We start from the raw sequence: 26829 nt of genomic DNA, 5'->3' as shown, positions 1-26829 counted from the left end.
TATATCTAAACAAAATCTTTCAAACATAAGCAAGATATATAATCTAGTGAGAGAGGTGCTAAACAAAGGCATATAATAGCCGCAATCTTTGATTTCCGTAAGTCATTTCGTGCTTTGTTGTTATCGACTTTCACAATATTAATGTTATAATATTATGCACATCATAACACATGTAACCTACAGGCTACAACAATACTTGTTCTACAATATCGAGTAATTAGGCACGAGGTAGATAATAACAATCACGCTCCAAAAATGTTACATAATGACACATGTTTTAAATTGTTATAATTACAAACACGTGCTAGTATTTACCACGCACATATAGAAACATGTTAAGTTTCAAAAAAAATATATATATAGAAACATGTTAAAGAGGTTCAGTCAGGCAACCTAGACAATTATGACACTACGCACGTTGTGTTTTTAAAAGCGATGTGTGTCATTATATTATTGGGCTCACTCACTTCGTATACTTTACTCGTTTTATAAATTTTATTTTGATATGCTATATATGTATGCGTATCTTTTTGATCCATTCGTTTTATAAATTTTTTTTCTTCCCGCACTATCTTAAATTTGATCTTTTCTCGCACATTCTTTTTCTGCAAGAAAAAAGAAGTATGAAGTATAATAATGTACATATGAATATGTAGTGGATGTACTTAAACAAATTGTTATCAAAGGGCATCTGGTATAGTGGTATCAAAGTGTGTAAAATGGAGTCGATCATCATTAGATCATGTATAGTGGTTTAACTAAAATATGAAAAATGTCTCCTCACGTCACTGCCACGTAGGCATGGAGCACTCAGCTCACTAACCTTTCTGTCAAAAACTCGTAATGGTTTAAAAAACACCATAAGTTACATTTGTTCTTGGTAAGGCCAATAATTTGTGACTTGCGATATCAATATGGCGAAACTCGTAATATATCTATGGTTAAGCTAATAATTAAAGTGGACATGAATTTAGGATCCGAGACGAGAGCTTCGGTGCATGCGTTTAGCTTCAACGAGGAAAGGCTTCTAGAAGATTTGTGTTTTGCAATTAATAGGACTTTATTTGTCATATGTATATGTGTGTTTTCCATGGTGTAAATCACCCACTCAAGGGGAGCTCACCTTGGGTGGGATTGGTGTTCGTTTATTAAATGAATATTTTATCAATTACGAGATCGTTTGTCCTTTGTATTATTTGTCGATCGTTTAATTTCACCGCACCCGCCTCGATCGTTTGTCCTTTATATTATTTGTCGATCGTTTAATTTCACCGCACCCGCCTCGATCGTTTGTCCTTCATATTATTTGTCGATCGTTTAATTTCACCGCACCCGCCTCGATCGTTTATCAAAAATAAAATCCGTTCAATGTTCAATCCAGTGTTAAGGGGCCTGCGTTCTTTTTTTTTTTTTAATTATTCACTAAACTTGGTATCGGTACTGGTATGGTACCAATAATCAACTATCTATAATACCGGCCAAAATCATAATAACATAACCAAAGCGATTGGAACTATGATTTGATTGGAGCTAATGGTTTATAATCAACTGGAACCAGGGATGAAATTTTTCTGTTGACAGATGGGAAGATTGGAAGATACAAGGCAATTAGGTTTTGAAAAGTCCGTTTGAAATCTTAAAATCGCATGATAATAAATAGCACGGGTACGTTAAGTCATGAGTGTTGGAAACCCAATAAAAACCCTACATATTCTATACCCGAAAATACATGTACCTAAAATTAGTAAATCTAAATATGTACCTGTATCAAATAAACGAATACAGATACGGATACCAATACAAGTAAGATACGGAAATTCATTGAAAAAATCACATCCTTAAATTCTTTTTTATGGAGCAAAGCGAGTCATTTACACCTTATATAGCCATTGTGCATCAATCATACTTGAAACAGGTCAAATGACTAAAACACACAGTTTTGTTAAAATTGTTTTATAAGGTGCAGGAAGGGCCCACTTAACATATAATAAATTTTTAAGTTTGATTTTGATTTTCTTTTCAAATTCGTTTTATGATTTAGTGAATAAGAGTATTATCATTTAACCCATTAAATTTGTTGAGATGAGTTTCTATAATTTAGAGAGATTTAGGGTGGTGTGAGTGAATAAGAAAGAAAATGCAGTGTTTTTTCTATTATTTTAAAAATTCTTGTAGCACTCTATAAATCTTTTAATATTAAGTGGTTGTAAATGAAAGAGAGCAAAAAAAAGGTTAATAAAAATATAAAAAATATTATTTAATTGAAAACAAAGAGAAAATATATTGATTTTTAGTGTAATTTTGTATTTTGAAGATATGGGATTGAATATGAATGCTTTAAGAAATTTTACATGCGCTTAAAATGATAAACCAACTAACATCACTTTAAGTAGATGTGCACAAACCAGTTTAAAACTCAAAACTGGTTTGGGTTGAAACCAGTTCAGTTAGTTCAACAAACGTCAAAACCTGTTTAAGATCGGTTTCGGTTCGGGCTGAAACCGGTTTCTTGACCAGGTTACAATCGGTTTCAGTTAGGGTTTTAATCGGTTTCGGTTCGGGTTTTGACTTTCGGTTCGGTTAACTGGTTTGAAACCTGTTTTGGTGGAGAAAAACACAAACTGGTTCCAAACCGATTTCCACATAATCAGTTTCAAACTGGTTCGGTTTCGATTTGATTTTGAGTCGATTCAGTTAACCGGTTTATTTGCCCACCTCTACTTTTAAGGACCATCATGTATTACTGTTGAGCGTAAAAGGAAAGCATATGTGTAATTTCAGAAAGATGATGAGCATAGATACAATAATCTAATGACAGAGAGCATCCATGTAATAATTTTATGTTTTTCTTTAATTAAAACACTATAATAATAAATGTAACCATTACTTATAGAACCTCCAATGAACATAAAGTGTTGTCAAAGAGTGGCTGCTAGATTGCTAGCTAGGTTATACAATGCGGGCGGCAATTGATTTCAAACACATGCATTGGTTCCTCAATCAGGGTGTGAGGGTGGTCCATTGTCTATAAATATACAAACACGCACAAACCCTAGTTAATTTAACTTAACATAGCTTAATTTAATTAATCATCCGTACGACTTACTTTTTTTCTTCTTTATTATGATGATAAGATGAGATTTAGTATAATACTCTATTTAGTATACACATCAGGGGACAATATATTATAATATCGTTTTAAAAAGTATTGTCGAACATGTGTGAAGAAATACTAAGTGACCCCAGCAGATTACGGATAATCTTAGGGTTAAGTAAATGTTTCCCACGAGGGTTAGGTCCAGCAAAGATGGTTATTCTTCTCGACCTGCAAAACAGACACCGTAAGCTCGTCACTGAGAAGGGGGGGGGGGTTCCTCCTTATGACCACCTTCCAGCGTGAGAATCAGACTAGATTGCTCTGAATATAAGTATATATTGAGAGAAATAGCTAGAGAAAATAAGATAATGATACCGTTCCAATGTGTTGGAGTATTTATAGCCGAAGGTAGGTTTCCAAGCAGGTACGGCCAGCTGTATAATATTCCTTTTCCACCAACTACGGGCTACGTTCGTGCTACGATGGGAGTTGGTGGGTAGGCAGCGACTGATAGTGACATTTTGTACTGGAGCGTGCTCCTCCTCGTACTATTGTCGGTGAGCTGTCACCCTGTGATTGGTTCATGGGCTGCTTTTGTCAGATCTTGTCTATTTGTCCATACCTTGGCAGGTATAGTACAAAAGATCTTCTAGAAGCGTACGGACTGGCTCTTTTGGGCGGGAATATTCCCGCCCTGCTCATTCCTTCTTCAGGTGACATTGCTGAAGTATAAGAGTTAGTGCCTTATGCGTGTAGCCTTACTGTTAGTGCGGGTAGCCTTCCTTCTTGGCTTGTACCCATAGCTGCGGGAACAGGCAGGGTACTGTACCAAGGGAGGCTTTCCTGCGGGAACAGCTGGCTTACTGCGTGTAAGGTCTTTATCTCTCTGAGCATGGTGGGTCCTGCGGAACCAGTTGGTCTTTGCGCAGACGTACCTCTTCAAGGTGTGTCTTGCGGGTCCAACTGGGCTTTGCGGAGACCTACCTCTTCAAGTCCCCCCAGTCCATTGTTCTTCTCATGGATTGTTAGTGAGAGGAACTTTTGGACTTTAATCAGGGGGTTTTAAAGAGGGGTTTTCGTTTTTTAAGGTTCTCCGTGGGGATTCTTCCCGCGGTTTTCCTAATGTCACTTGCAGAAAATTCCCGATTTTTTCTGCCTGATCTTTGGATATGATGCGGGTAGGTGTGTCACCTCTTTGCAAGTCGGGAGCGTTAAGTTTCACTTGTATAGGTTCTCCACGGTGTATTGGTAGTTTTATACATAGTGATCAGTTATGTTAAACAACCAATTCCACCTTGAAGCTTCAAACAATCTAGTTCTCAACGTTCCCGCCATGCAGGGGTGTTATTTCCCTTTCCGCAAGCATGATCCATAAGATCCATCTTGGGTTCAATTCCCTGCAAGTGTTAAGAGTATGTGAAGGGTTTCGCCTTGACACTGTACCCGCACTTGTCTTACGGTTCCTTGTTTTCCAAGGTATTTTCTTGGCTTCAATTCCCTGCAAGTGCTAAGTATGTGAAGGGTTTCGCCTTGACACTGTACCCGCACTTGTTTTATGGTTTCTTGATTTCCAAGGTAAGGAGGGTATATTCCCTCTTATTTTTGAATCTTTTTGAATCTTTCTGAAATTCGAAGAGTTGGTGAAAGGATAAGGACAATCCAAACGGCTGAAGGGACGTTGGCGTCTTCTAACGGTTTCAGAACGTGTAGGAAGTTATGACGACGTGACAGCATGTGGTCAATCAGGACGCTTTTTCAGGCGCGTGGGCGCGAGTTTCATGTCACGCGCCATTCTGACACCTGTTGCCAGCTTGCTTTATCCACGTGTCGCCATTTCATTGCACCTGCACTCTCTCTCTCCTCCGCATTAAATTCATCGCATTCATTGCGATGAGTATATAAGGGGGTAGAGGGTGCATCTCATCTCATACCTTCACTTCACTATTCTTTCCCTTTTAAGCGATTTCCGGCGAATACTCATCTTTTCTGGCAAGCATTCTTCTGAAACCGCTTTCTTTTAACTTTCTTAAAAAATGTCTTCTTCCACTCACGATCCTGAGGTTAACGTCGAGGAGTCTGACGTGTACTTCGAGAACCCGATGTCTACGTCCGATAAGGACGATAACAGTACTGCTAGCGAGTGCCAGTGTACTCTTTCTGTCGATGTGTACCATTACATCGTCAAGAAGTTCATGCTGGAGCCGTATGAGCCAGAGTTTCCGGAGCCCCACCAGACGGTGTACGATGCCCCAAAGGGGAAGATAGGGGTTTACGCCTCGTTCTTCATATATGGGAATCTAAGATTCCCATTAACGAAGTTCGTATACCGTGTTTTGGAGAAACACGGTGTGCATTTGACGGAGGTGCACCCAATGGCGATTGCTAAAGTTCGCCATTTCGAATGGGTGTGCCGTATTTTGGGCATCGAGCCCCGCGTCGACCGTCTGATGACCTTCTACACCTGGAGGTGCATCCAGGGTTGGTATACCCTTGTTACTTGGATCAAGGGGTTGAAGATCTGCGCTACCGAGCGTAGTCTTCGTTCTTGGAAGCGGGAGTTTTTCTTCATCTCCGCTCGCGTCGTCCCCATCGCGATGAATGGCAGGAGACGGAATGGTTCGCCAAGATCTCCCAGATCCAGACTCCGGTCTATCGCTTCGCGGAGTCTGGGATGGTGCTGCTCGGGATGAGCCCCGTGTGGAAGGATGTTGGGTCTGGGACGCCGCAAATACCCATCATCCTTGAATACGGTTTGAACTATTTCCCTTACGGTATGCTCTGTCTTTTGTGTTGGTTTAGGGTTTTTCTTCTAACATTATCTTTTTTATTTCAGAGGGGAACGACTTACAATCGCTCTTGCATCCGCAGGAGACTGGTGGTCCCGCACGGTTGGGTACTCGTGATCTCGATGAGAACGAGTTGCCCATTCTGGAGCAAACGGCGGATAGATTCGTAGAGGTCTACCCGCCGGGCCACGAAATTTTGAGTGCCACTCGGCCAGGTAAAGAGTTTTTTAATCCTCGTCCTCTTCATGCTCAAACTTCTGCTGGAGTTCCTCTGATTTTGTCATCTTCTGATGAGGGATCCGCAGATGGGCCTTTCTTTGTGAGGAAGAAGAAGGCTGTTGGCGTGAAGGGCAAGGCGAAGGTTACTTCCGTCGTCGACCTGGGAAATCAGTCTGATTCCGAGACTGAAAGTGAGGAGGCGGCGGGGAACCTTGGTGGTGGCGAGCCCATTGTCTCGGAGGTTGAGACGGCTGTCACCTCCGAGCAACCAAGCGTTGCGACGGTGACTGGCGTGAAGAGGCCAGTTCTATCGGGTTCGTCTCCGCCTGTCAGGTCTTTCAAGATTAAGAAAACCCGAAAGTATATTTTTTGTGTACCTTTTCAGCATTTCTTTCCGCCATTGTTTTTAATATTTTGTTCTTTATGCAGAAGTGGACGTATCTGCCTTCCAGAGCGGTGCGGGAGGAAGCAGTTCAGGACCCACGACGATAGGTTTGGTCAACCTATCCGAGGCGATGACCCAGGCGGCTGCGTCTGTTTCCGGTGCTGGTTCAGTTGCTCATACTGTTGAAGCAACTGTTCCAGTTATGACGTCATCTCCGCCGGCCGTCAGTGCCATCTTTACCACATCCTTCACTTGGCCGGCGGTGACTTTTTCTGCGAGCTCCTCCGCAGCGGCGACCACGGTTATGAGTTCATCTCAAATGAGTTCATCTCCGATGGTCTCTACCACAGTGGCTTCTACCGTGCCCCCTCCGGTGTCAGCGACTGCCTCGTCCTTGGCCGGTTCTTCAGGTATGTTTGGGGTTGGGACCTCTAGACTTACCTCTGTTGATGAGGGGGTCCAATCTTTGCTTCCTTCCCATCTCCTTGACCTCTTGGATGGATATCCCTTAGGTTCGGGTGATGGGTTTGGCGGCTACCGGCCTGTTATCAACTCTTCAGGTGCGTGGGGTTACTTTGGCCTATTATTCATTCTTATCATTTTTTTCCTAACTGTTTTTTGTTTTTGCAGTTTCGGATTCCAATGAGGTGTATGCTCCACGGTGGAATATCCGCCGGGGAACGACCCTCCGGACGGCTGCGGATTGCGTTGACTGGGCGCGCCATGCCGCCCCTAGCGGTGCGTTGGGGGTGGAAATGGCTAGCTACCAGGAGGGCAGGTTGTCCAACGAGCTCCGAATCCTTCTCGCTAGGATGCAGCCGTGTGTCGAGTTACTTTGTCGTGAAAACGACAAGTTAAAGACTGCGCGTAGCCTGGAAGTGGCTCAGGTGCGATCACTGCGGGAGGAGAATAAGAAGCTTGCTGCCACCGCTGCGGAGAAGGAGAAGGCCTTCAAGGACCTTGAGGTCGAGATCCAGGCCAGGCATGAGGCCCGTTCCAAGGCTACCCAAGCTGTTAACGAACAGCTTAGGTTGGCCAAGGAAACTGCGCGTAATGCGACCGAAAGGGCCACCAAAGCTGAAGCCGTTGCTGAGCCTCTGCGCGCTGAGAACGAAGAGCTTAAAGCCAAACTAGAGAAGCTTCAGCAGGCTCATGATGCTTTGGCTTTAGAAGATGCCAAGAAGCTACAAGAGCTCTTGGATCAGAAGGGTATGCTTGATCGCACTGAGCGCAAGCTTAAGGGCGTTGAAGAGGCTGCTGCCAAGGATGTGTTGCTTGCCAACCTCAACAAGAATGAAGCCGAACGCGCCCGCGATCAAGCTCAAGCTACCCTTCAAGAAGCTCTAACCAATAAGGGATGGCTTCTACGAGAAGCGTTGCCTCAGGTACGCATAGTTCCATAATTTCTTTGCTTTACGCTTCTTTATACTTAGAAAAGTTTTATATATATATATATTTGTAGGTTGTGCATCGGATTTTCGCGAACACATTTTATGACGATGCCATGAGTGCAGCCCTCAACGCTTCTCATGAGGATGGGGAGAAAGCTGGTTTCCTGCTTGGTCTAGGATTTGCAGAGAAAGGCATCCCGCCTTCCAGATTTCCTTTACACGATGTTAACACTGAAGCTGCCTATGACCAAGCTGTGAACCAGTATGATGCCTTCTCGCATCCGGTTGTGGAGAAGATTAGTGAAGTTGCTGCCGCTGATGACGGGCTAGCTGTTCTCAAAGCTTTCCTCGAACCGCCGCAGCCGACTGATGGTGCTGGTTCAAGTGGGTTTGGAGGAAGTGGCCCCGAATCTTGAATCTTGAGATTCCTTCCAACCGTTAGGATAGATTTGTATTTTTTGTAGGCGGGTAGATACCTAGCCATTTTGTAATGTCTGAACAACTTTTATTGTGAATAAAAATGTTTTGTTAACGCCTTGCCTTGTAAACATTTATGATTTGCTCATGCATATTTTAACTTAGCAATTTTCTAAGTGTTTTGAATAAGTTAACCTTTCGACGCGTGTTAGATAATAGGTTAATGTTTTGTTTCCTCTATCATGATTGTGCGGGTAGGACCGTCACTTTCACTTAGTAAGATGACCAAACTTTATCTTTATCTGACCTGCGTGAAGGTTTTCCTCATCTTCCCCTTAGAAATGTTTACTGTTGTGTTTATGCGGGTTGTGCCGCTTTCCACACGCAACGACTTACTTCCTCCCTCACTTATTTATGCGGTGAATACCGGCATATCAGTGTGGTCAGTTCATAAGTATAAAGGTAAGGCTATCAACACAATGTGATAAGGAGAATCATTTCCATTAGAAGTGGCTCTAGGCCTTTTCTTTACAAATTTGGAATTGATCTACATGTAACATCTGCGTAATTGAGCTCCATTCCATGTTCTTGGGATGGGGGTGCCATCGAGCCTTTCGAGCCGGTATGCGCCCTTTCCCAGAACTTTTTTGATAATGTATGGCCCTTCCCAGACCGGGGCCAGCTTTCCTGGGCGCTCTTGGTTCGAAGCCTCGTTGTTGCGCAGTATGTAGTCTCCGACATTGAAGTTGCAGAGTTTTACCCGCGTGTTGTAGTACTTTTGCATTTGTCGCTTGTAGTTCTCTTCACGCGCTGCGGCTAAGTCTCTGCGTTCTTCGGTTAGCATAAGGTCTAACCGTCTTTCCGCATCATTGTCTTCTGGTTGAGTTATGACCCTTGGTGAGGGTAGACCGATTTCGACTGGGACCATGGCTTCAGTGCCATAAGTGAGGCTAAACGGGGTTTCGCCCGTGCTCGCCTTTTTTAGCGTTCTGTTTTCCCAAAGAACATGTGGAACTTCGTCCACCCAGCCGGATCTATGCTCCAAGAGTCTTTTCTTTATGCCGTCGACGATGCTCTTGTTTGCTCTTTCCACCTCACCATTACCCTGCGGGGGTGCCACTGAAGTAAAGGTGTGGGTGATTTGAAGCTCTTTCAGCCACTTTTGTAGCTTCTGGTCAGCAAAGTTGGTGCCGTTATCGCTCACCAAATTCTGTGGAAGTCCAAAACGACAAATAATAAATTCCCAAATAAATTTTTTGATATGTTTTGCGGTTGTTTGGGCTAGGGGTTTTGCTTCTATCCACTTGGTGAAGTAGTCGATGGCTACCACTAGGAACTGAACGTTCCCTGCTGCTGTGGGAAATGGGCCTGTAACATCGATGGCCCACTTCTGGAATGGCCATGAAGAAGTGACTGGAATAAGTTCGTTCTTCGGGCGATGCGTGTTGGGTGCGTAAAGCTGGCAGGACCTACATTTTCTGATGTAGGCCAGCGCATCCGTGTGCATCCCCGGCCAAAAGTATCCTGCGTTGTTTAGCTTAGCTACAACTGCGCGTGGACCTGCGTGTACTCCACAGATGCCTTCGTGTACTTCCCTTAGGAGGTAATCGACATCTTGGTCGTCAACGCATCTGAGGAGTGGGCCAAGAAAGTTACGCCTGTAAAGTATGTCATCAACAAGTTGATAGTTCAGTGATTTACAGCGTATCTTTCTTGCCTGTGTCTTTGACTCTGATAGTATACCCGCTGCAAGGTAATTTATGATTGGTGTCATCCATGTTTCCGTGTCGGTTTGGATGACACAAATTTCCTTGTGCGGGACTGATGGTGCTCCATGAAGTTCAACGCGGATGTCATTTCCCAAGTGGGTGAAGGCTAACGATGCAAGCTTGCTTAACGCATCCGCAGATTTGTTTTCGCTTCGCTTGATGTGCACAACTTTGCAATCGTTAAAATCGCGCATAAGAGTTTTGGCTTGTGCAAGGTAGCGGGCCATTATGTCATTCACGGCCGTGTACGTCCCATTTATCTGGTTGGCTACTAGCATAGAGTCCACGTGGGCTTCCAAGTTTTTTACCCCCATCTTACGCGCAATTCTTAATCCGGCCAAGAATGCTTCGTACTCCGCTTCATTGTTCGTACTTGGGAAATCAAGCCGAATAGCGTAAGTGTATTCTTGGCCTGCCGGGTTAGTTAGTTTCAACCCTGCGCCTGAACCTTCGTTATTGGCTGCTCCATCAGTATAGAGTCGTCAGACATCGTTAGTGTCTTGTGCTGGAGAGGGTTGAGCCTCTTCCTGGCACTCTTTTTCCCGCGATGCGGGGACTTCCGCAATAAAGTCGGCCAAGACCTGACCTTTTATGGCTGGTCTTGGCTTATACTTTATCGCGTATTCCCCCAACTCAATTGCCCATTTGGCTAGGCGTCCCGACAACTCGGGTTTGCCTAGAACGTTTGCAAGTTTGAAGTTGGTGAGAATGGTGATTGGGTGACCTTGAAAGTATCGTCTTAGCCTGCGTGAAGCCTGTACAAGCGCTAAGACTAATTTTTCCAGGGTAGAGTACCGGGTTTCCACGTCCGTTAAGACGCGGCTTACGTAGTAGATGGGCATCTGGATGCCTTTCGTTCTACTAGTAAGACTGCCCCGGTTGCTCTGTCTGTGGCGGAGAGGTAAAGAATTAATTCCTCCCCCACTTCTGGTGCTGTGAGCGTTGGGAGTTCGATCAAGCGTGATCGAATCTCTTGAAAAGCTGCTTCCGCTTCTGGTGTCCAGCGGAAGTGCGTTTTCTTCAAACAATTTCTCAATGTTGACACGAATGGGAATGACCTATCTGCATGGTTTGCCAAAAAGCGGTTAAGTGCGGTTAGTCGTCCATTCAGTGTCTGAGCCTGTTTGATGGTAGTAGGTGATTCCATTTTCATAATGGCTTCGACCTTTTCAGGGTTCGCTCTGAAGCCATCTTTGGTAACGATGACTCCTAAGAACTTCCTTTCTTCCATCCCAAAAGAACACTTGCTCGGGTTGAGCTTCATGTTTATCTTTCTGAGCGTGTTGAAAGTTTCTTCGATGTCTTTCAACATCGCTTCTGGCTCGAGGCTTTTGATGACCAAGTCATCCATGTAAACTTCCAAGTTCCTTCCAATTTGGGCGTGGAACTCTTTGTCCATTAGGCGTTGGTACGTGGACCCAGCATTCTTAAAGTCCGAATGGCATCATTTGGTAACAAAATGTGCCATGGGCGTCCGAAATGCGGTTTTGTCCTGATCGTCAACGGCCATGTGGATTTGATGGTATCCCTTATACGCATCAAGGAAGCATTTAAGGCGAAACGGTGCTAACGAATCTACCTTAAGGTCAATTTCGGGTAACGGGTAACAATCCTTGGGGCATGCTTTGTTTAGGTCTTTAAAATCTATACACATTTGCCATTGTTTGTTGGATTTCGGTACCATGACGGGATTTGCAACCCATGTTTGATATTTACTAACGCGTACGATTCCTGCGTCAAGGAGTTCCCTGACTTGGGTTCTACACGCGTTAGCCTGTTCCGCACCCATTAGGCGACGCTTTTGTATGACCGGCGTAAAAGCTGGGTCACACTTGAGCTTATGCTCCGCCTTACTTCGGGGTATACCAGTCATGTCAGCTGGTGTCCACGCGAAGATGTCAGCATTTTGTTGCAATAAGCGTTTGAGTAAGGTGCGTGTAGGTTTAGTGATCGTTGGGCCAATGGTAACGGCCTGGTCAGGGTACTTGCCATTGAAGGCCCATTCTTCCGGCTCGGTAATGGTTGGTTTGGCCATCTTTGGTTTGGGTTTAGATGAGACAGATGCGATGCATACCTGGGGAATACCCGTGATCATCGCGACACCCTCAGCTGTTGGCCATCCCATCATGCCATGGACCGAAGAGACCACGGCATTAAATCTTGCCATCCCATCTCTCCCGAAGAAAATGTCGTATGTGTGGTGTGGCTTCCTCATTACGACGAAGTCCACGTCTTCTGTGCGGGAGTACTTCCCGTCCGTGAGAGTGACGGGGAAAGATAGGATACCCAAGGGGGTGTTTGTGCTGCCATCGAACCCTTCCATCGAGGCGTAAACCGTTTCTAGGCGTTCTTTGTCTTCGTCATCTAGCTTGTCGAAGAACTGCCTGTACATGACCGTTGACGAAGCGCCGTTATAAGCAAGAGTGTGGGAGGTGATGTAGTGCCCCAGCTGGCTTTTGATGACTATGGGGCCTTCTTTGTTGGGCCCTCCTGGCACACGCGGGAAGCGCACTTCAGCTTCCTTCCACGCACTTGGCTCTGTTGTTAGTTGTTTTCTTCCTCTGACATTGCCATGAACCATGTGAATGCTGATGTCGACGGGCTTTCGTCCATTGCCCTTGTACCGATTGTCATTCCTCCCGCCGTTCTTGATTGACGCCACGAGGTGCATGAGTTTTCCATCTTTGACGAATGTTTCGACGATATCCTTCAAAGATGTGCATTCCTCCGTGGTGTGGCCTTTGGTCCCGTGGAAGTCACAGGATTTTCTCTGATCAGCGTTATGACGCTGTCGGATTATTGGAGCCTTTGGCCATGGGAGTTTCTCGGTGGCAAATATCTCGGTGACGCTTTTGGTGAGTAGCGTCCATCTGGGATTCCGGTTTGACGAGTGCGTGTTGTCCCTTCCGCCTAAGAGAGGGCGAGAGCTGGATGAGGTGTCAAAGTTTATCCTTGACTGCCAAATACCAAGCTTCCTCTTCTTATTTTGTCGGGCGGTACGGACGTTATTTTCTCTTGTTCTCTGCGTGTAGAGGTTTGTGCTCTGGGGAAGATTTCTGCCCAGTTGCTTCTCCGTCTCGGCGAAGCGTTTAGCTGCCGTCATGATGGCATCCCACGTGGATGGCATGCCATCTTTACCCGTCAACGTGCGGATGAGTTCTGGGTACTCAGCGCCCTGGATGAAAGCGGCGCGAACAAGGTCTTCGCTAATGGTGCCCAGACTTAGCTTCTTTGAGTTGAAGCGAGTGATGAAGTCTAGCAAAGATTCGTCTTCCTCTCGGACGCAGTTGAGGATCGTCCACTGCTCTTCAGTATATTTTCTTTGTTGACTGAAGTGCTGGCTGAACTTGTGCTGGAAGTCTGCCCAATCATAGATGTGGTGGACCGGTAGACGATCAAACCACGCTCTGGCTGCCCCGACAAGCGTCATTTGGAACATGTAACACCACGTGGGTTCCGTCCAATTACTGACGGTTGCCCCCGCTATAAATCTCTTCAGGTGATCGTCCGGGTCAGATATGCCATCGTAAGTGCCTATGTTGGACATCTGTTTGGCACTCTTTGGAGCGATTGCTTCCGCAATGTCCCTTGCGAATTTGGACGTTCCCGCATTTGCAACAGTCGGTCTGAAAGTTTTGGAGAAATTACGTGGGTTTCCCCCCGTGCTCTTTGGCTTGAAAGTTTCTCCAAAACTTTCGAGCGGAAGTCTGCTTCTTTACGCTTCCCTTTCGCCTTATGACGAGGGTTTGCGTCACTGTCAGATTCTTCCCAATCATCATCCGAATACTCGCAATCATTGCTCATGTTGAGCTGTTGTCGAGTGCTTCCGAATTCGTCATTGGCCTGTTGGAGTGAACGTAAACGTTCATTCAACACAGCTTGGAATTCTTTCTGACGTGCTTCCGCCCAAGCTTTAACTTGATCTAGTGTTTGGCGGGGAAGCCTCGTCTGCTGCTTCTCTACCTGGGTATCAATGAATCCCAGGGGAGGATTGTTTACTGCACTTGCCCCGGCTTGGGTAACCGGGGTAGTGTTCGTAAAAATCGTGTATTCACCGGTGTTCCCCCCAGTAGTTGGGGTTGTGGTTACCGGAGTTTCTTGGTCACTCGGTGGCCTTGGCATCGGAGTAACCTTAACCATCTTCCCAGAAGTTTGAAAAAACTGAGAGAATTAGTTCTAGCTGGTCCCACGGATGGCGCCAATGAAGAAACACTAAGCGACCCCAGCAGATTACGGATAATCTTAGGGTTAAGTAGATGTTTCCCACGAGGGTTAGGTCCGGCAAAGATGGTTATTCTTCTCGACCTGCAAAACAGACACCGTAAGCTCGTCACTGAGAAGAGGGGGTTCCTCCTTATGACAACCCTCCGGCGTGAGAATCAGACTAGATTGCTATGAATATAAGTATATATTGAGAGAAATAGCTAGAGAAGATAACATAATGATACTGTTCCAAGGTGTTGGAGTATTTATAGCCGAATGTAGGTTTCCAAGCAGGTACGGCCAGCTGTATAATATTCCTTTTCCACCAACTACGGGCTACGTTCGTGCCACGATGGGAGTTGGTGGGTAGGCAGCGGCTGATAGTGACATTTTGTACTGGAGCGTGCTCCTCCTCGTACTATTGTCGGTGAGCTGTCACCCTGTGATTTGTTCATGGGCTGCTTTTGTCAGATCTTGTCTATTTGTCCATACCTTGGCAGGTATAGTACAAAAGATCTTCTAGAAGCGTACGGACTGGCTCTTTTGGGCGGGAATATTCCCGCCCTGCTCATTCCTTCTTCAGGTGACATTGCTGAAGTATAAGAGTTAGTGCCTTATGCGTGTAGCCTTACTGTTAGTGCGGGTAGCCTTCCTTCTTGGCTTGTACCCATAGCTGCGGGAACAGGCAGGGCACTGTACCAAGGGAGGCTTTCCTGCGGGAACAGCTGGCTTACTGCGTGTAAGGTCTTCATCTCTCTGAGCATGGTGGGTCCTGCGGAACCAGTTGGTCTTTGCGCAGACGTACCTCTTCAAGGTGTGTCTTGCGGGTCCAACTGGGCTTTGCGGGGACCTACCTCTTCAATGTGCAAATAGAAATATTTGGAATTAGTGTTGACGGTGTTGTTTGTTTTGTAGTATGCATGTTAATTTATAAATATATAGTTATCTGGACCTTTGATTTAGATGTTGTCACCAATTATTTGGAACATGTAGAAGTTGTCACCAGTAGAAGTTATTTGGACTTTTGATTTAGATGTAGAAGTTATTTGGAACATATAGTTATTTGGACCATGTAGAAGTTGGGGTCTTATCTTTCACACTAATTGTTTTCATTGGATCTTTGATTTAGATGTTGTGCTCTAATAAAAAAACAAGTATTTATTGACTTAAGTATGAGTAAGTAAGGTCGTCTCCACATGAAATCAACAGAAAGTTGTCACACCCCACTTTAGGGCCTAGGCGTGTGACCACAAGTTGGTACCACTTTTGTAAATACATCAGAGTTGCGGGTTTTATTTCAGCGGAAGTCTTTTAAATAAAATATTATTACTTTGAAAACTTATTAAACTCTTGGATGAAAATACCCTTTTGATATTTCAAACACATTTCTTTATAAAACATAACTTTATATAATATTTTTAAATAAAATATTTGAGCCATCAAATAACATCTAATGACTATAACTCCAATCTTCTATTTCCTCTTGCTTGTCTAACTTTCTTGTTTCCCTGTAACATGGGGGAAAAATACGTCAGCACAAAGCTGGTGAATACGCTGACTCTAAAATCTCTTTTCAATATCTTTGTGAAACCAACAATAATACCTTTGTGACTACTCATTAGGCACCCAAGTAAATTGGGATCAAATTACCCTAAATACCATGTACAATTAATTATATACACAATATCATTTCTCTGAACAGTCCCGTAGACCTTCAGAGGCATGTTGATGATATGCATGGCCTCGGGGAACTCCGAGTCACCATGTATGTTTGGATCCAGACACATGTATACTCTTAATCAGAGTGTCCGTTTCTTATTATTGTACACAAAGTTTTTAAGGATTCGTAAATCCTATGCAAACATTCTGACTCAGTATAAAAAGGTTTGGGGCGTATTCACCTTTTCTGTTTATAATCAGTTTCTGTTACTGATTCCTGTTTTCTGATTCCTTCTTCTTGTTTTGTTACCTCGGACCTATAGTACGAGAATAACATTTTGTATAAATAACTAGATCAACGATCTAGCTTCAGACCTTTAGTCCATTTTGTATAGCTCTAACCTTGATAAAAAGCATTTGTTTATAAAACACTTGGACCTCTAGTCCCTTTCTTTATTTATCAATCATATGCTACGTTTCTTCTTCAAGAAGAAACGTCTATACATTATTCTTTGAATATCATATTTCTTAATAATAAATAAATACTATTATTATACCCTTGGTATATAATTACTTATGTTTCTTAGTCAAGAAGAAACTACATTTTTAACTATAACCTTTGCTTAAGAAAAGTTATATAATTCTTAATTGTAATCAAGGTTTGGTTATAACTCCGACTATGGTCTAAGCCATTTAAAATAATAATATAATAACTTAGGCAGAACCCCTTACCTCGCACGGGTATTCGGAGTTATATATTCCTAAGCTTATACGGACAGCACTTCTACTCTATGCACGTCTATCGAGGCGTTCTTGATCCACCTTTCTTGGCACGTAAATCGAGGCAATGTTCGGTTGTCGGGTCGTGCACGTTCTTCGAGACGGAATGTCGGGTTTCTTGAGTGGCACGCACTTCGAGGAAAACACCGGGTATTGGGCACGGATTACAATGTGATATTTGTCGGGTCGGTGGCACGCAAAACGGTGTTCGGCACGCAAACCGAGGTAGAGGGAGAATGAGATTCTAGAGAGAGAGTGGCTGTGGATGTCTGAAATGAATGTGCCATGGCCACCCTATTTATAACCGTTTTTGAGTCCCATCGCGAACCGCGATGGGCTCCTTTCCGGATTCCGTCGCGTACCGCGACCAACACATATCGCCACGTGGCCTGACAAGTCTGCCACGTGTCGCCACGTGGTCTGACACATTCTGCCACGTGTCCTGGCCTGCTACCACGTGTCGCCGGAGTGCGACACGTGTTGATGACTCATCACGGCCCATCGTGTACCGCGATGGCCCGCGATGGGTCCCTTAATATTATTTTTCATTTTTAGTCCCTCGTCTTTGATAGCTTGACATTTCTAGTCTAATTCTCGTTGTCCAAAAATACTAAGGCGGCTCTTGGCGATGCGAGCGTGCGAAGTGCGCCATTAAAGTGCCACATTGCGCCCTTCGCCATCGCCATCGTCCTCGCCCGAGCCCGAGCGCGTGCGCGTGCACGTCGGGTGCTACGCACCCTCCGCTAGGACCACTTGGTGCATGATATTCATAAAAGAATATTACTATAGAAAATCTCTTTCTTATAAAGAGTTTTCATTTCTTTACCACTTTCCATGTGAGACGGATTCCATTTTCCTTATTTATAGCTTAGTGGAATGCTTCCACTTTCTTACATCTTCCAATGTATGATGGAATTTCTTTCATATAAGTAAACTTTACTTTAGGAAATATTTTTATTTTCCTTATTTTTCTTATATTTCCTTATTTAAATTTTTCTCATGACTTGTCTTGGGATTATTTTTGATCCCTCAACTTTCCTAAGTTGTCAAATTTGAATCAAAATTTTGGGGATGCTACAAAAGTGTTAATCAAACTCATGACTTATCAGTTAATTAACTAATTAAGCGGACAGACGATGTCAAGCAGTTTCGAAGATTTGTTGAATGACACCGTGACTTTTAGTTGGAAACAATTATGAAAGAAATAACCAATCTCTAGGTTTCAAGCTGTGAAGCATATTGGACTATATGATTATAACTAGTTGTAAAACTAGTTTGTTTATACCTATAATCAAAGGACTAAATATTTGACATTACGGATCGTAAATAAGATTTCCATAACTACAATTTCGTAAAACTCCATTTTGCATATGACTCCGGATTTTTAATTTATAGATATGTCAAGTAAAGCTGATGTTTAATTTGAAAAACTTGACTAATATTGTTAGCCTCGTCACAATGAGAAAAGAATTTAAATTGAATTATTTCTACAGTCAATCTTCAAATTGTTTGGTGTTGGTAAGAGTTGAATAAGTAACATTTTCTTGTTATTAAGAATTTTCGTATAATGACGAGACATTCCCAAATTCATGTCTAATAAGGAGCTAAGCCAAAAGTTAGCATTATTTTACATATACCATCTAGATAAAGGAAACATTGTAGAAAATACTCAAACCTAAAAGGGATTATAACGTGAGCTACGAATGGACGTATCTTGACAAGCCGGATTATGTGAAAATAGGCGGTTTGACCTAGATGTCTGATCTAAATTCTCTCTATTTAGGCTTCGATTTCATCATTGAAAACTTTTCTAAGAATTTATGTATTAGACTAAAAGTAAAGATCATACTAACCTAGAGTGGACTTAATTGTGTTAATGCCACCTAATATTTATCGAGAAATAGAGGTGATAATGTTTCTCAGTTAAGAATATTCCGGAATCATTAGAAACCTAATGTATCTTATAATTAGCCATACTTGCATATTCTATATAAGGAGTCTAACTCTAAGTAGGTATATAAGTAATCTAGGTTTATAATATTGGACAAATATGAAGAGATTGCTTTGAAACTTGAGATACATCCTAGAATACGGATTGCATTGTACCATATATCAAGCAGTGATCAAAGGATTATTCCATATTAACAAGTGGGCATAACTATAACTGTCTTCTTAGACGACTTCCATTATATAGTCGCCCATCCCAGTGTAACACCCTAGTCCTGCCAGGGCTAACGTGTTATCATTATAGAATATCATATTTCACGTAAAGATAGAATTGAACTAAACCCAAATTCATAACCTTACAACGATTTAAGGTGAAATATATACTTGAGGTCTTAATTCAAGAAACCACAACTAGTTCTTTATTAATTTGTAAGCCCCCAAACTCAGATACCTCGAAGAGGTTGGATTTACTTACAAAACAACCATGGCAGCGGAAGGTACACAATAGCATTCAAACATTACACATTGTCATAAAATAACTAATTCCACAAATTGGCTTAACATAAATTCGTAAACGGATGCCAGTCTAATCTTGGATCGCTTGCCGATGCGCCCCAATCCTACATCCTTCAGTTGCAGCCAACTTGATGTATATACTAAAAGTCAGCTATGTTGAGTAAACTCTAATTTAACATGCATAACAAAACATAACGTAACTTCATATCGTGTCATATATATATACTACATCATATCAAGTTATGTAATTTTTTTTATCAAATTGGATAATTTCATTTCAAATAAAATGATCCAATTACAATAAAGAGGCAGGTAAGCGGGCAACAAGCTACTGAAAACAAAATTATCATTCTTCAGCGTCGTTGAGTTACCGTGCACGACCCGCTGAACTCTTTTTAGAAACGTAGCAGCATTGGGAGCAAGAGACTCAAATGTATCAAAAGCAAAAGGAATGAAGGCGTGTTGATTCTCCACACACGCATTCTTGTGCTTAGCATTTTTTTCTATTTCTGCCTTTAGCACGACCTGCCTAGCAACAAACCCGGTGTCCCTAAGCCCGACAAGAGGGGACACCCCAGTAAGGTCAACACAAGCGTGCTTCCCCCAGTCCATCCAAACACAAGAATATCCGCTGGTTGGAGAGTAGACCTTCCTTCACGCGAATCCGACAAGAAACTTACATAGCCTCTTTTCTTAACACCACCCTACCTTCACATGAATTTATATTCGTTATGTAATATAAATTATGAGTGGTACTTCTACAGTAAATGAACATGATTGTTTGGATCAATCAAACCAATGCATGATTGGATGACAAGTGACGAATGGGCCACAAATCCGCAACTGTTCTATTATAGGGCCTTTTAATTTGGACAGATTTTCTTTCACATGGACACTGTGAACTTTGATTATTTTAAATAAATATAATTTGCTAATCATAAAGTACTTTAAGTTTGATTTAGTTATAGTTAATGTAATGGTGTTATCGATCCTAGGAAGAACAAAGGAAAGCAATGTATCATGAAGGATGCATGCATGCATGGATGGTTATGGTCCACCTAAATACATAGCTTAAAGAAAAAGTACCAACACCACCCTACCTTCACATGAATTTATATTCGTTATTTAAACCTATGACTCTTTCACAACTTATAATTGAAAATATAATGAGCACGTGAATGGTGTCACGGTTACCATTACATTTGGTTAGTAATTCTAAGTTCTAACCAAAACGAAACCAGTTGATCGAACAAATAGTTTTATGGTCATGTTTGTGTTTATCTGCTCACACGGTCCATGGGACTATCCGTGCTACATGAAATTATTTTTGCACAAGTAACTCTATCTCCCTTGTATGCTATAAACACGGCCGAATCTACATGTTACACACTTACACCAATAATCAAGTGCCATTGAAAATTTTCAAGCGATAACCCTTATCCCATTGATTTTGATTGTGATAGAAACAAGTTTGTGTATCAACTTCTCTGCTACATTGCCATTGCGAAAAGGGTAAAAATGTAAAAGACTTATCAACTCGATCGGTATATCCAAAATCATTTAAATTATGATGGAAGCCAAGAAAATTTCCATATTTGTTTGTCTATCAACTATTAAAACTATTACTAGTTTTACAAGTTCAATGATCCGTTAAAAGATGTTTTACTTCAATAAAGCTTGTGAAATCATATTTGCGTCATCAATTAGTAAAACATTTTATCTAACGAATATGTAAGAAGTCGTTTTTAAAAGATGAAAACTAGCGTAGAGCAGTTATACAATGTAACTTTTTACATTTTTAACTTAATGTCAATAATCCAATCCTACCTTGAAAATTTTGTATATCAAGTTGATAGACATCCAAACATAGCAACACCATAAACCACATTAGAAAGTTCTTAAGTGCTTATATTATCTAACCATGTTAAGGCAAATGTTAAAACATTTCATCATTCGACAACGATATCCTAAACCCGCATATCAATATCAATATTAACATCAACAGAAGGGTTTCCTAAATATAAGTGAATTGATACGCGATAACCTAGTAACCTTTTTTCTCATCCTACATGTGTCTGCCTTCTCACATGATCAATATGCGCAGCCAGCTCAGCAGATTTCATTTTGGTTTCTGCAATTTGCTTCTCCAAATCCTCCATCTGATTCATCATTTCAACCCATTAGTACGCGCCTCAATTTAGGATTTTTTTTATCTAATAACGTGAATCAAAACTGAACCTACCTCAGCTTTCAACTCGGTCTCCCGTTGCAGTAACTGCTCACTCCTTCAAAAAGACATAATCATAAGTTACTCATAAATGTCACAAACAAAATCATGTTATTTATAGCAACTTATACCTCATATATAGTTGAATATTTTCCTCACATATATCATCAAAAGTCCGTGGATCATCTTCGCAAGCCACGTCTTGATCAAGACTCACAGTTTGAAATCCAGGAGGCGGCCCAACCATTGGCCCCGTCTGCGAGCCACTCAAATCGAACCTAGGGTTAGCCGCACGAGCCGGGCTCGGGCTGACTTGATCCGCAGTCTTTTGCTGTTTGCGCACGTAACTCGGATCGGGCGGGTGCCCGGCTAAGTGACAGTATTGTTTCCTGTGTTTTTTACATTATGTTAAAAACCTCAAAAGGTAATTTATTTACTAAAAAAATAATACTTTTTTATAAAAAAACTAACCAGTATTCCATTTGCATTTGTTTTAATTTTGTTTCAAGCCTTGAGAACACGAACGATCTTTCAAAGTCTTGTTTGTCATGTGCAGGTTCTATGAAATTCGCTTCAAGAACTCCAATAACACCGAAACCTTTAGAGCTTCCATCTTTTGTTACTTTCCAGAACGGCTGAAACAATTTGAAACATTTACCAATAATCTTAAAAAAAAAGAAAAAAAAACAATAAATCAAGAGTCTTAATTCTAGATATGCATACACGAATCAGACGGTTTTTATGGTACACGCAGAATCCATTAACGATAATAGCCGGTGCTTCTTTAATAAACCCAAGTTTTGCCTCCACAACAGCCTACAACGTCGAATTCATTACTAAAACAAATTACAGTAAATATAAATATCTATACTATATATATAAAGCATGAGTTAGGGACCTCTTAAATTTTAAGAGGTACCAAACTCATTGCTTTATATACAATATATAATGCATCAAAAATTTAGAAATTAGGGGTATTAAGGTCTTTACTCACTACGTAACTTTCATTCTTTCAAAGTATATTTAAAACTTTAGTCCTTCAACTTCACTACTTTTTTGTAAAGTTTAATAATAGTTACACATATGACCCCTAATTCAAAACTACCTACCCCACGACTTTTTTAACGGTCATAAATTTTTCACACGTTAATATTCTTTCAAAAAAATACATCATAAAAACGAGCATTTTATTATCTTTAATTTGATTATAACATTGCTATAGTGTTTTTAGTTTTAAAAAGTTAGCATGCTACGCGCTTGCCATTTAGAACCGGGTAACAGGTCGAGTCAGGCGAGCTTGGGTCATTTGTAAAAGTACATTAGGGTCGGAATGAGTCGATACAAAAAAATGGTTAATTTGGTTCGGGTTCGAGTAGAAAGGGGCCATGTCAGAACGTTGTCGAATCAGAATGGGTTTGGGGCCAAAACGGGTTGGTTTAAAAAAATGATTTATTCCAAATTACTGTATCTTTCAAGTTTTCCTTTTTATTTTCGTTACAAGTTACGCAGATACTGTTGTTTACATGTACCAGGGCCAATAAAGTCCAGCACCACGTAACGCACATAACCTAATCTTGGTAAACGATCAACCCAGCGCCCTACACCATTAATCACCATGAGTTACACGTGTGGTGTGGGTTAAGCATGTTTTAATGTCGGTAAGTGCATTCCCGTCTGGTTACGCGTGTTCAATCTTCGATTACACGCAACTAGCTTTGCACGAGTTACGCGTCCAAATTCAGGCCACGTGCGCACTGTCATCAGGTGACGTATGTACCAACATGGACTATTTGTTCAATGTAATGTTGCGTGTGCGCCCCGCTGCATTGCGCGGGCACCCAGCTAGTGTAAATAAAAAATGCAGTGTTACTGTTACCTCCTTCATCGAAGAAACATGTGGTTTGTATATAGCTACTTGTGGATTTACTAAATCATCTGCTATATTATACTGCTCTACGGGTTTACCCCTCAAGATGATTTTAAAGTTGTTAAACTTTTTAAGATACAACACAGAAGCATATGCCTGAAAAGAAACCAAATTAAATACATAAGACACATGAATTAAAATGTTCAATGGTTTAAGTGTTTAAAAAATAATCAATCACCCTTAATGAATGAAGAAGGCGGTAGGAAATATGCGCTTGTGTCTCGACTTCTTTCTTTCTCAATTTAGACAAATGAGCACTTTCGTCTCGCAACTTTATATCCTATAACACATAATAAAATATTATTAACGTTTTAAAAAGGTGGCACAAAACAGTCTAAAATTAACCTCATCGTCTTCGTCAAAGTTTAATTCATAGACGCCTTCATCATTGAGCCATAAGTTGTATATGATTATCTTTGTCCCGTGTGGACCAATATCATCAAACTGCAAAGTAAACATATAAGTGTGACATCATTAAATAAATGTGTATAAAAATAAACAAACCTGTTGGATTAAATCATCTCTTGAAGTGAACGGTGACCATTCGAGAATTATCTTTAAGTTATTATACCAGTCCTCCGGAGTGCCATATAATATAGGTTCTGGCCAATTCCTCGAGACATCAAAATCAATCTGCAACAAAGATTACACCATAAGAATGTAAAAAGATTGCAACTTTAGTACCCAGTTTTCAAAAACTACACCTTTGGACCAAGTGTAATTAACAAACCACAGGGACCATCAGTGTAATTAAATTGAAGTAAATAAAAGAATTTACCATTGGGACAATAACATCATCCAGTCCTGATCTGCGTAGAAACGTGTAGGATAACAAACCAACACTTTGGGTCACTCGCCTACACGACAATAAGGGCATAATCGTCATTTCCAAGAACTTAGTTAAAAAACTAAATAGCATTAATACAGTACCCATTCCGGGATGCACGGCTGAAAACAATAACATCAGCTCCTAACCGCATAGTGCTCGTTTTAAACCCGTTACCATCTGAAAGAAAAGTCAAAACTTTTATACAAACAAACAGAAAAAGGAATTAAGCCTCTAGAAGGAAAATCATTTACACTGCCCGATTGTATTTTTTCCCTTCTTTGTTGAGTATCCCAAACTCATGCACTTCCGAATGCCATCCGGATCCATTCCACCTCCATCATCTGTGGCAATATATAAGGTTACTAAATTAATCTTTAGAAACATATATCTACCTGGAAGTGTAAAACTGTAAATACATAAAGATTATTACCAATAAACAGTAAAGCAGGAGAATTATCCCTTTTGTTGTAAATTCTATCAACTTTCACAAAAGTTGACCCGTTATCCATCTGTAACACAAGGTTGACAGCAATAATGTTACACACATTAAATAATAACAATTAATAAATATCTTGTGGTATCTAAGACTAATGGTTACCTCATCAACAGCATTATCCAAAAGCTCAGCAATTGCTGCAAAAAGATACATTAAATAATCAATAACATATAAATATATAATATATATAACTTGGGCTTTGGGTGATTAGAAGGATAAATTAAGATCACACCTCCAAAAGCCCATTTGTGAGAAGTTGCATTGGAATGAAGAAACTTGGGGTGAACACGAGCATGTTCCAATTCACCTGCAACAAACCATAACTCCATCAGGATCTAAACTAGGCGTGCAAACAAGCCAAGTCGCTCGTGAGCTACTCGAGATCGGATTGATAAAAACTCAAATTGATCTAAGCCTTACAGAGCCCGAGCCTCAAACAAAGCTCGTTAAGTCATCGAGCTAGAGCCTTGTACAGGCAGATCGTTTAAGCTCGCCGAGCGTTAACAATCCTAGTGTATTTTTATGTATAAACTCTTTTGGACTTCTATATACTAGTTCTACACTACACGGCCAAGCTTGAATTTTTTTCCTGGATTAGGTGATTTAAAGAAAAAAAAAGTGGTTTTAGGTAATTTGCTATCTCAAATAGCGGATTACCAGTGCACGTCAGCATACTTTCCACGTGGCTGTCCACGTCATCAAATTTGTTTAACAAGTGTCGTCCATGTGGAATTCGTTATCTCAAATAGCTGATTACACAAATGTCGGTAAAAGGAATCCACTTAAATTCTAGTCAACCACCTAAAACCACTTTTTTTCGTTAAATCACCAAATCGCAAAAAATCCGCGAAGCTTTGGCTCGTTTAAGGCACTGCATACAAGCTCAAGCCAAGCTTAGGCTCACTAAAGATTTTTTTTCAAAATAAACAAAAAAAATTAAAAATGTACATAATTAAATAAATAACAAACGAGCCGAGCTCGAGCTAGAAAAACGACTGAATCTCGAGCTTTAGAAAAAGAGTTCGAAACAAGCCGATCGAGCTCACTTTACAAAACCTAATGTTGGCTTTGGGCCAAAATCTAATTTTGTACACGTTTATTATTTGATAAATAGGCATTTGATTAATATTAGGTCAAAAGTTTGAAACTTTGTTCGTAAACTACAGTCTGACACTCTCTTTATACCCAAAATTGAGTTCACTTTACAAAACCAACATATAAAATACCCAATGTGTTATGTAATTATATGTAATTATGTAAATGTGGGTATGATTATTAATATTAATATGTAGAAATGGACCTTGAGAAGGAGCCCATTTAGTCGGACCGATATCAAAGGCTCCGGCTTTCCAGAAACTTCGATTCTCCAGACTCCGACCATCGTTAGCGTTGGTCTGAACTTGTGGTCTGCTGCTTGGTAATGGTTGTTCATCATCATCATCATCATCGCTGCTGTCAAGGATAACTACGTTCGCATGCTTCCCGTCAACCCTAGACATTGTAGACAGCCAATTCTACCCACAATCAAAGATTAATAAAAGTAAGTTTATGGAGTCAAATTGAGTCAAGGGCCCGGTAAGTACGACCGTATGAAAGAGAAAGAAAGAGGGTAAATTATTATTATTATTATTATTATTATTATTATTATTATTTAATAAAGAGAAAGAGACCAGGTAGCGTTCGGTATAAATGATAAGGGCTTGGGGCTAATGATTAATGAACCGGTGTGGAATTACCTATTTAACAACTAATTTTATTTTCTTTAAATGTATCAAAATCCCTACTTTCTGGTTTTTTTTTCATTTAATTCCGTCTGTACTTTCTCGACACCGTCACAGCTGCCTCTACCGTCACCGATTATTATGTTTTTAGTAACTTTTATGTATCTTGAAGTATTAATGTATTTTTGTCACGTTGTAAGTTCATTTAGTAAATTTTAATTATTTCAAAGTATTGTGGGTTTAAATTGCACGGGTGTTATTAGATAGAAGAAATGTTTTGGTTACAAATGGCTTGTGTTCCCTTTGTGATTTAGGGAAGGAATCAGCTTACCATATTTCTACCGGATGTATGGTTGAACCTATTGTGTGAGATTATGTTAGTCGTTGGTGTAAAGTTCCCCATATATTTGGTTTTTGGGTTAGAGACTTGTTGGATCTACACAAATCTGTCAAGCTCGGC

General features: G+C 41.2%; 1 protein-coding gene across 1 annotated transcript; it reads right to left on the bottom strand.

Moving 5' to 3' along the window:
• Window positions 1-21080: 21080 nt before the first annotated feature.
• On the bottom strand, window positions 21081-26211 carry LOC143547950 (protein MICRORCHIDIA 2-like). Its single transcript, XM_077039239.1, has 16 exons — window positions 25949-26211; window positions 24881-24955; window positions 24751-24785; window positions 24583-24661; window positions 24404-24493; window positions 24254-24329; window positions 24102-24180; window positions 23828-23956; window positions 23669-23767; window positions 23502-23603; window positions 23273-23419; window positions 22120-22212; window positions 21868-22031; window positions 21528-21785; window positions 21412-21454; window positions 21081-21328 (listed from the first exon to the last, which is right to left on the bottom strand). The coding sequence occupies exons 1-16, from the start codon at window positions 26145-26147 to the stop codon at window positions 21230-21232; spliced, it is 1767 nt and encodes a 588-aa protein (XP_076895354.1). The 5' UTR covers window positions 26148-26211; the 3' UTR covers window positions 21081-21229.
• Window positions 26212-26829: the final 618 nt, after the last annotated feature.

The sequence above is a fragment of the Bidens hawaiensis genome, unplaced genomic scaffold (assembly GCF_021521415.1).
Source record: "Bidens hawaiensis isolate Kalapana, Puna unplaced genomic scaffold, B.hawaiensis_p1.1 tig00014897_1, whole genome shotgun sequence".
NCBI lineage: Eukaryota > Viridiplantae > Streptophyta > Magnoliopsida > Asterales > Asteraceae > Bidens > Bidens hawaiensis.
This window is presented reverse-complemented; position numbering and strand designations above follow the sequence as displayed.

What these genes read in the sequence shown, in the direction of transcription:
- LOC143547950 (XM_077039239.1), bottom strand. Translation starts at nt 26,147, where the DNA reads ATGTCTAGGGTTGACGGGAAGCATGCGAACGTAGTTATCCTTGACAGC. An exon ending in TAAATGGGCTCCTTCTCAAG is followed by an intron (nt 24,956 to 25,948) that starts GTCCATTTCTAC and finishes GGTTTGTTGCAG; the next exon opens with GTGAATTGGAACATGCTCGT. An exon ending in ATGATGTTATTGTCCCAATG is followed by an intron (nt 23,957 to 24,101) that starts GTAAATTCTTTT and finishes TCTTTGTTGCAG; the next exon opens with ATTGATTTTGATGTCTCGAG.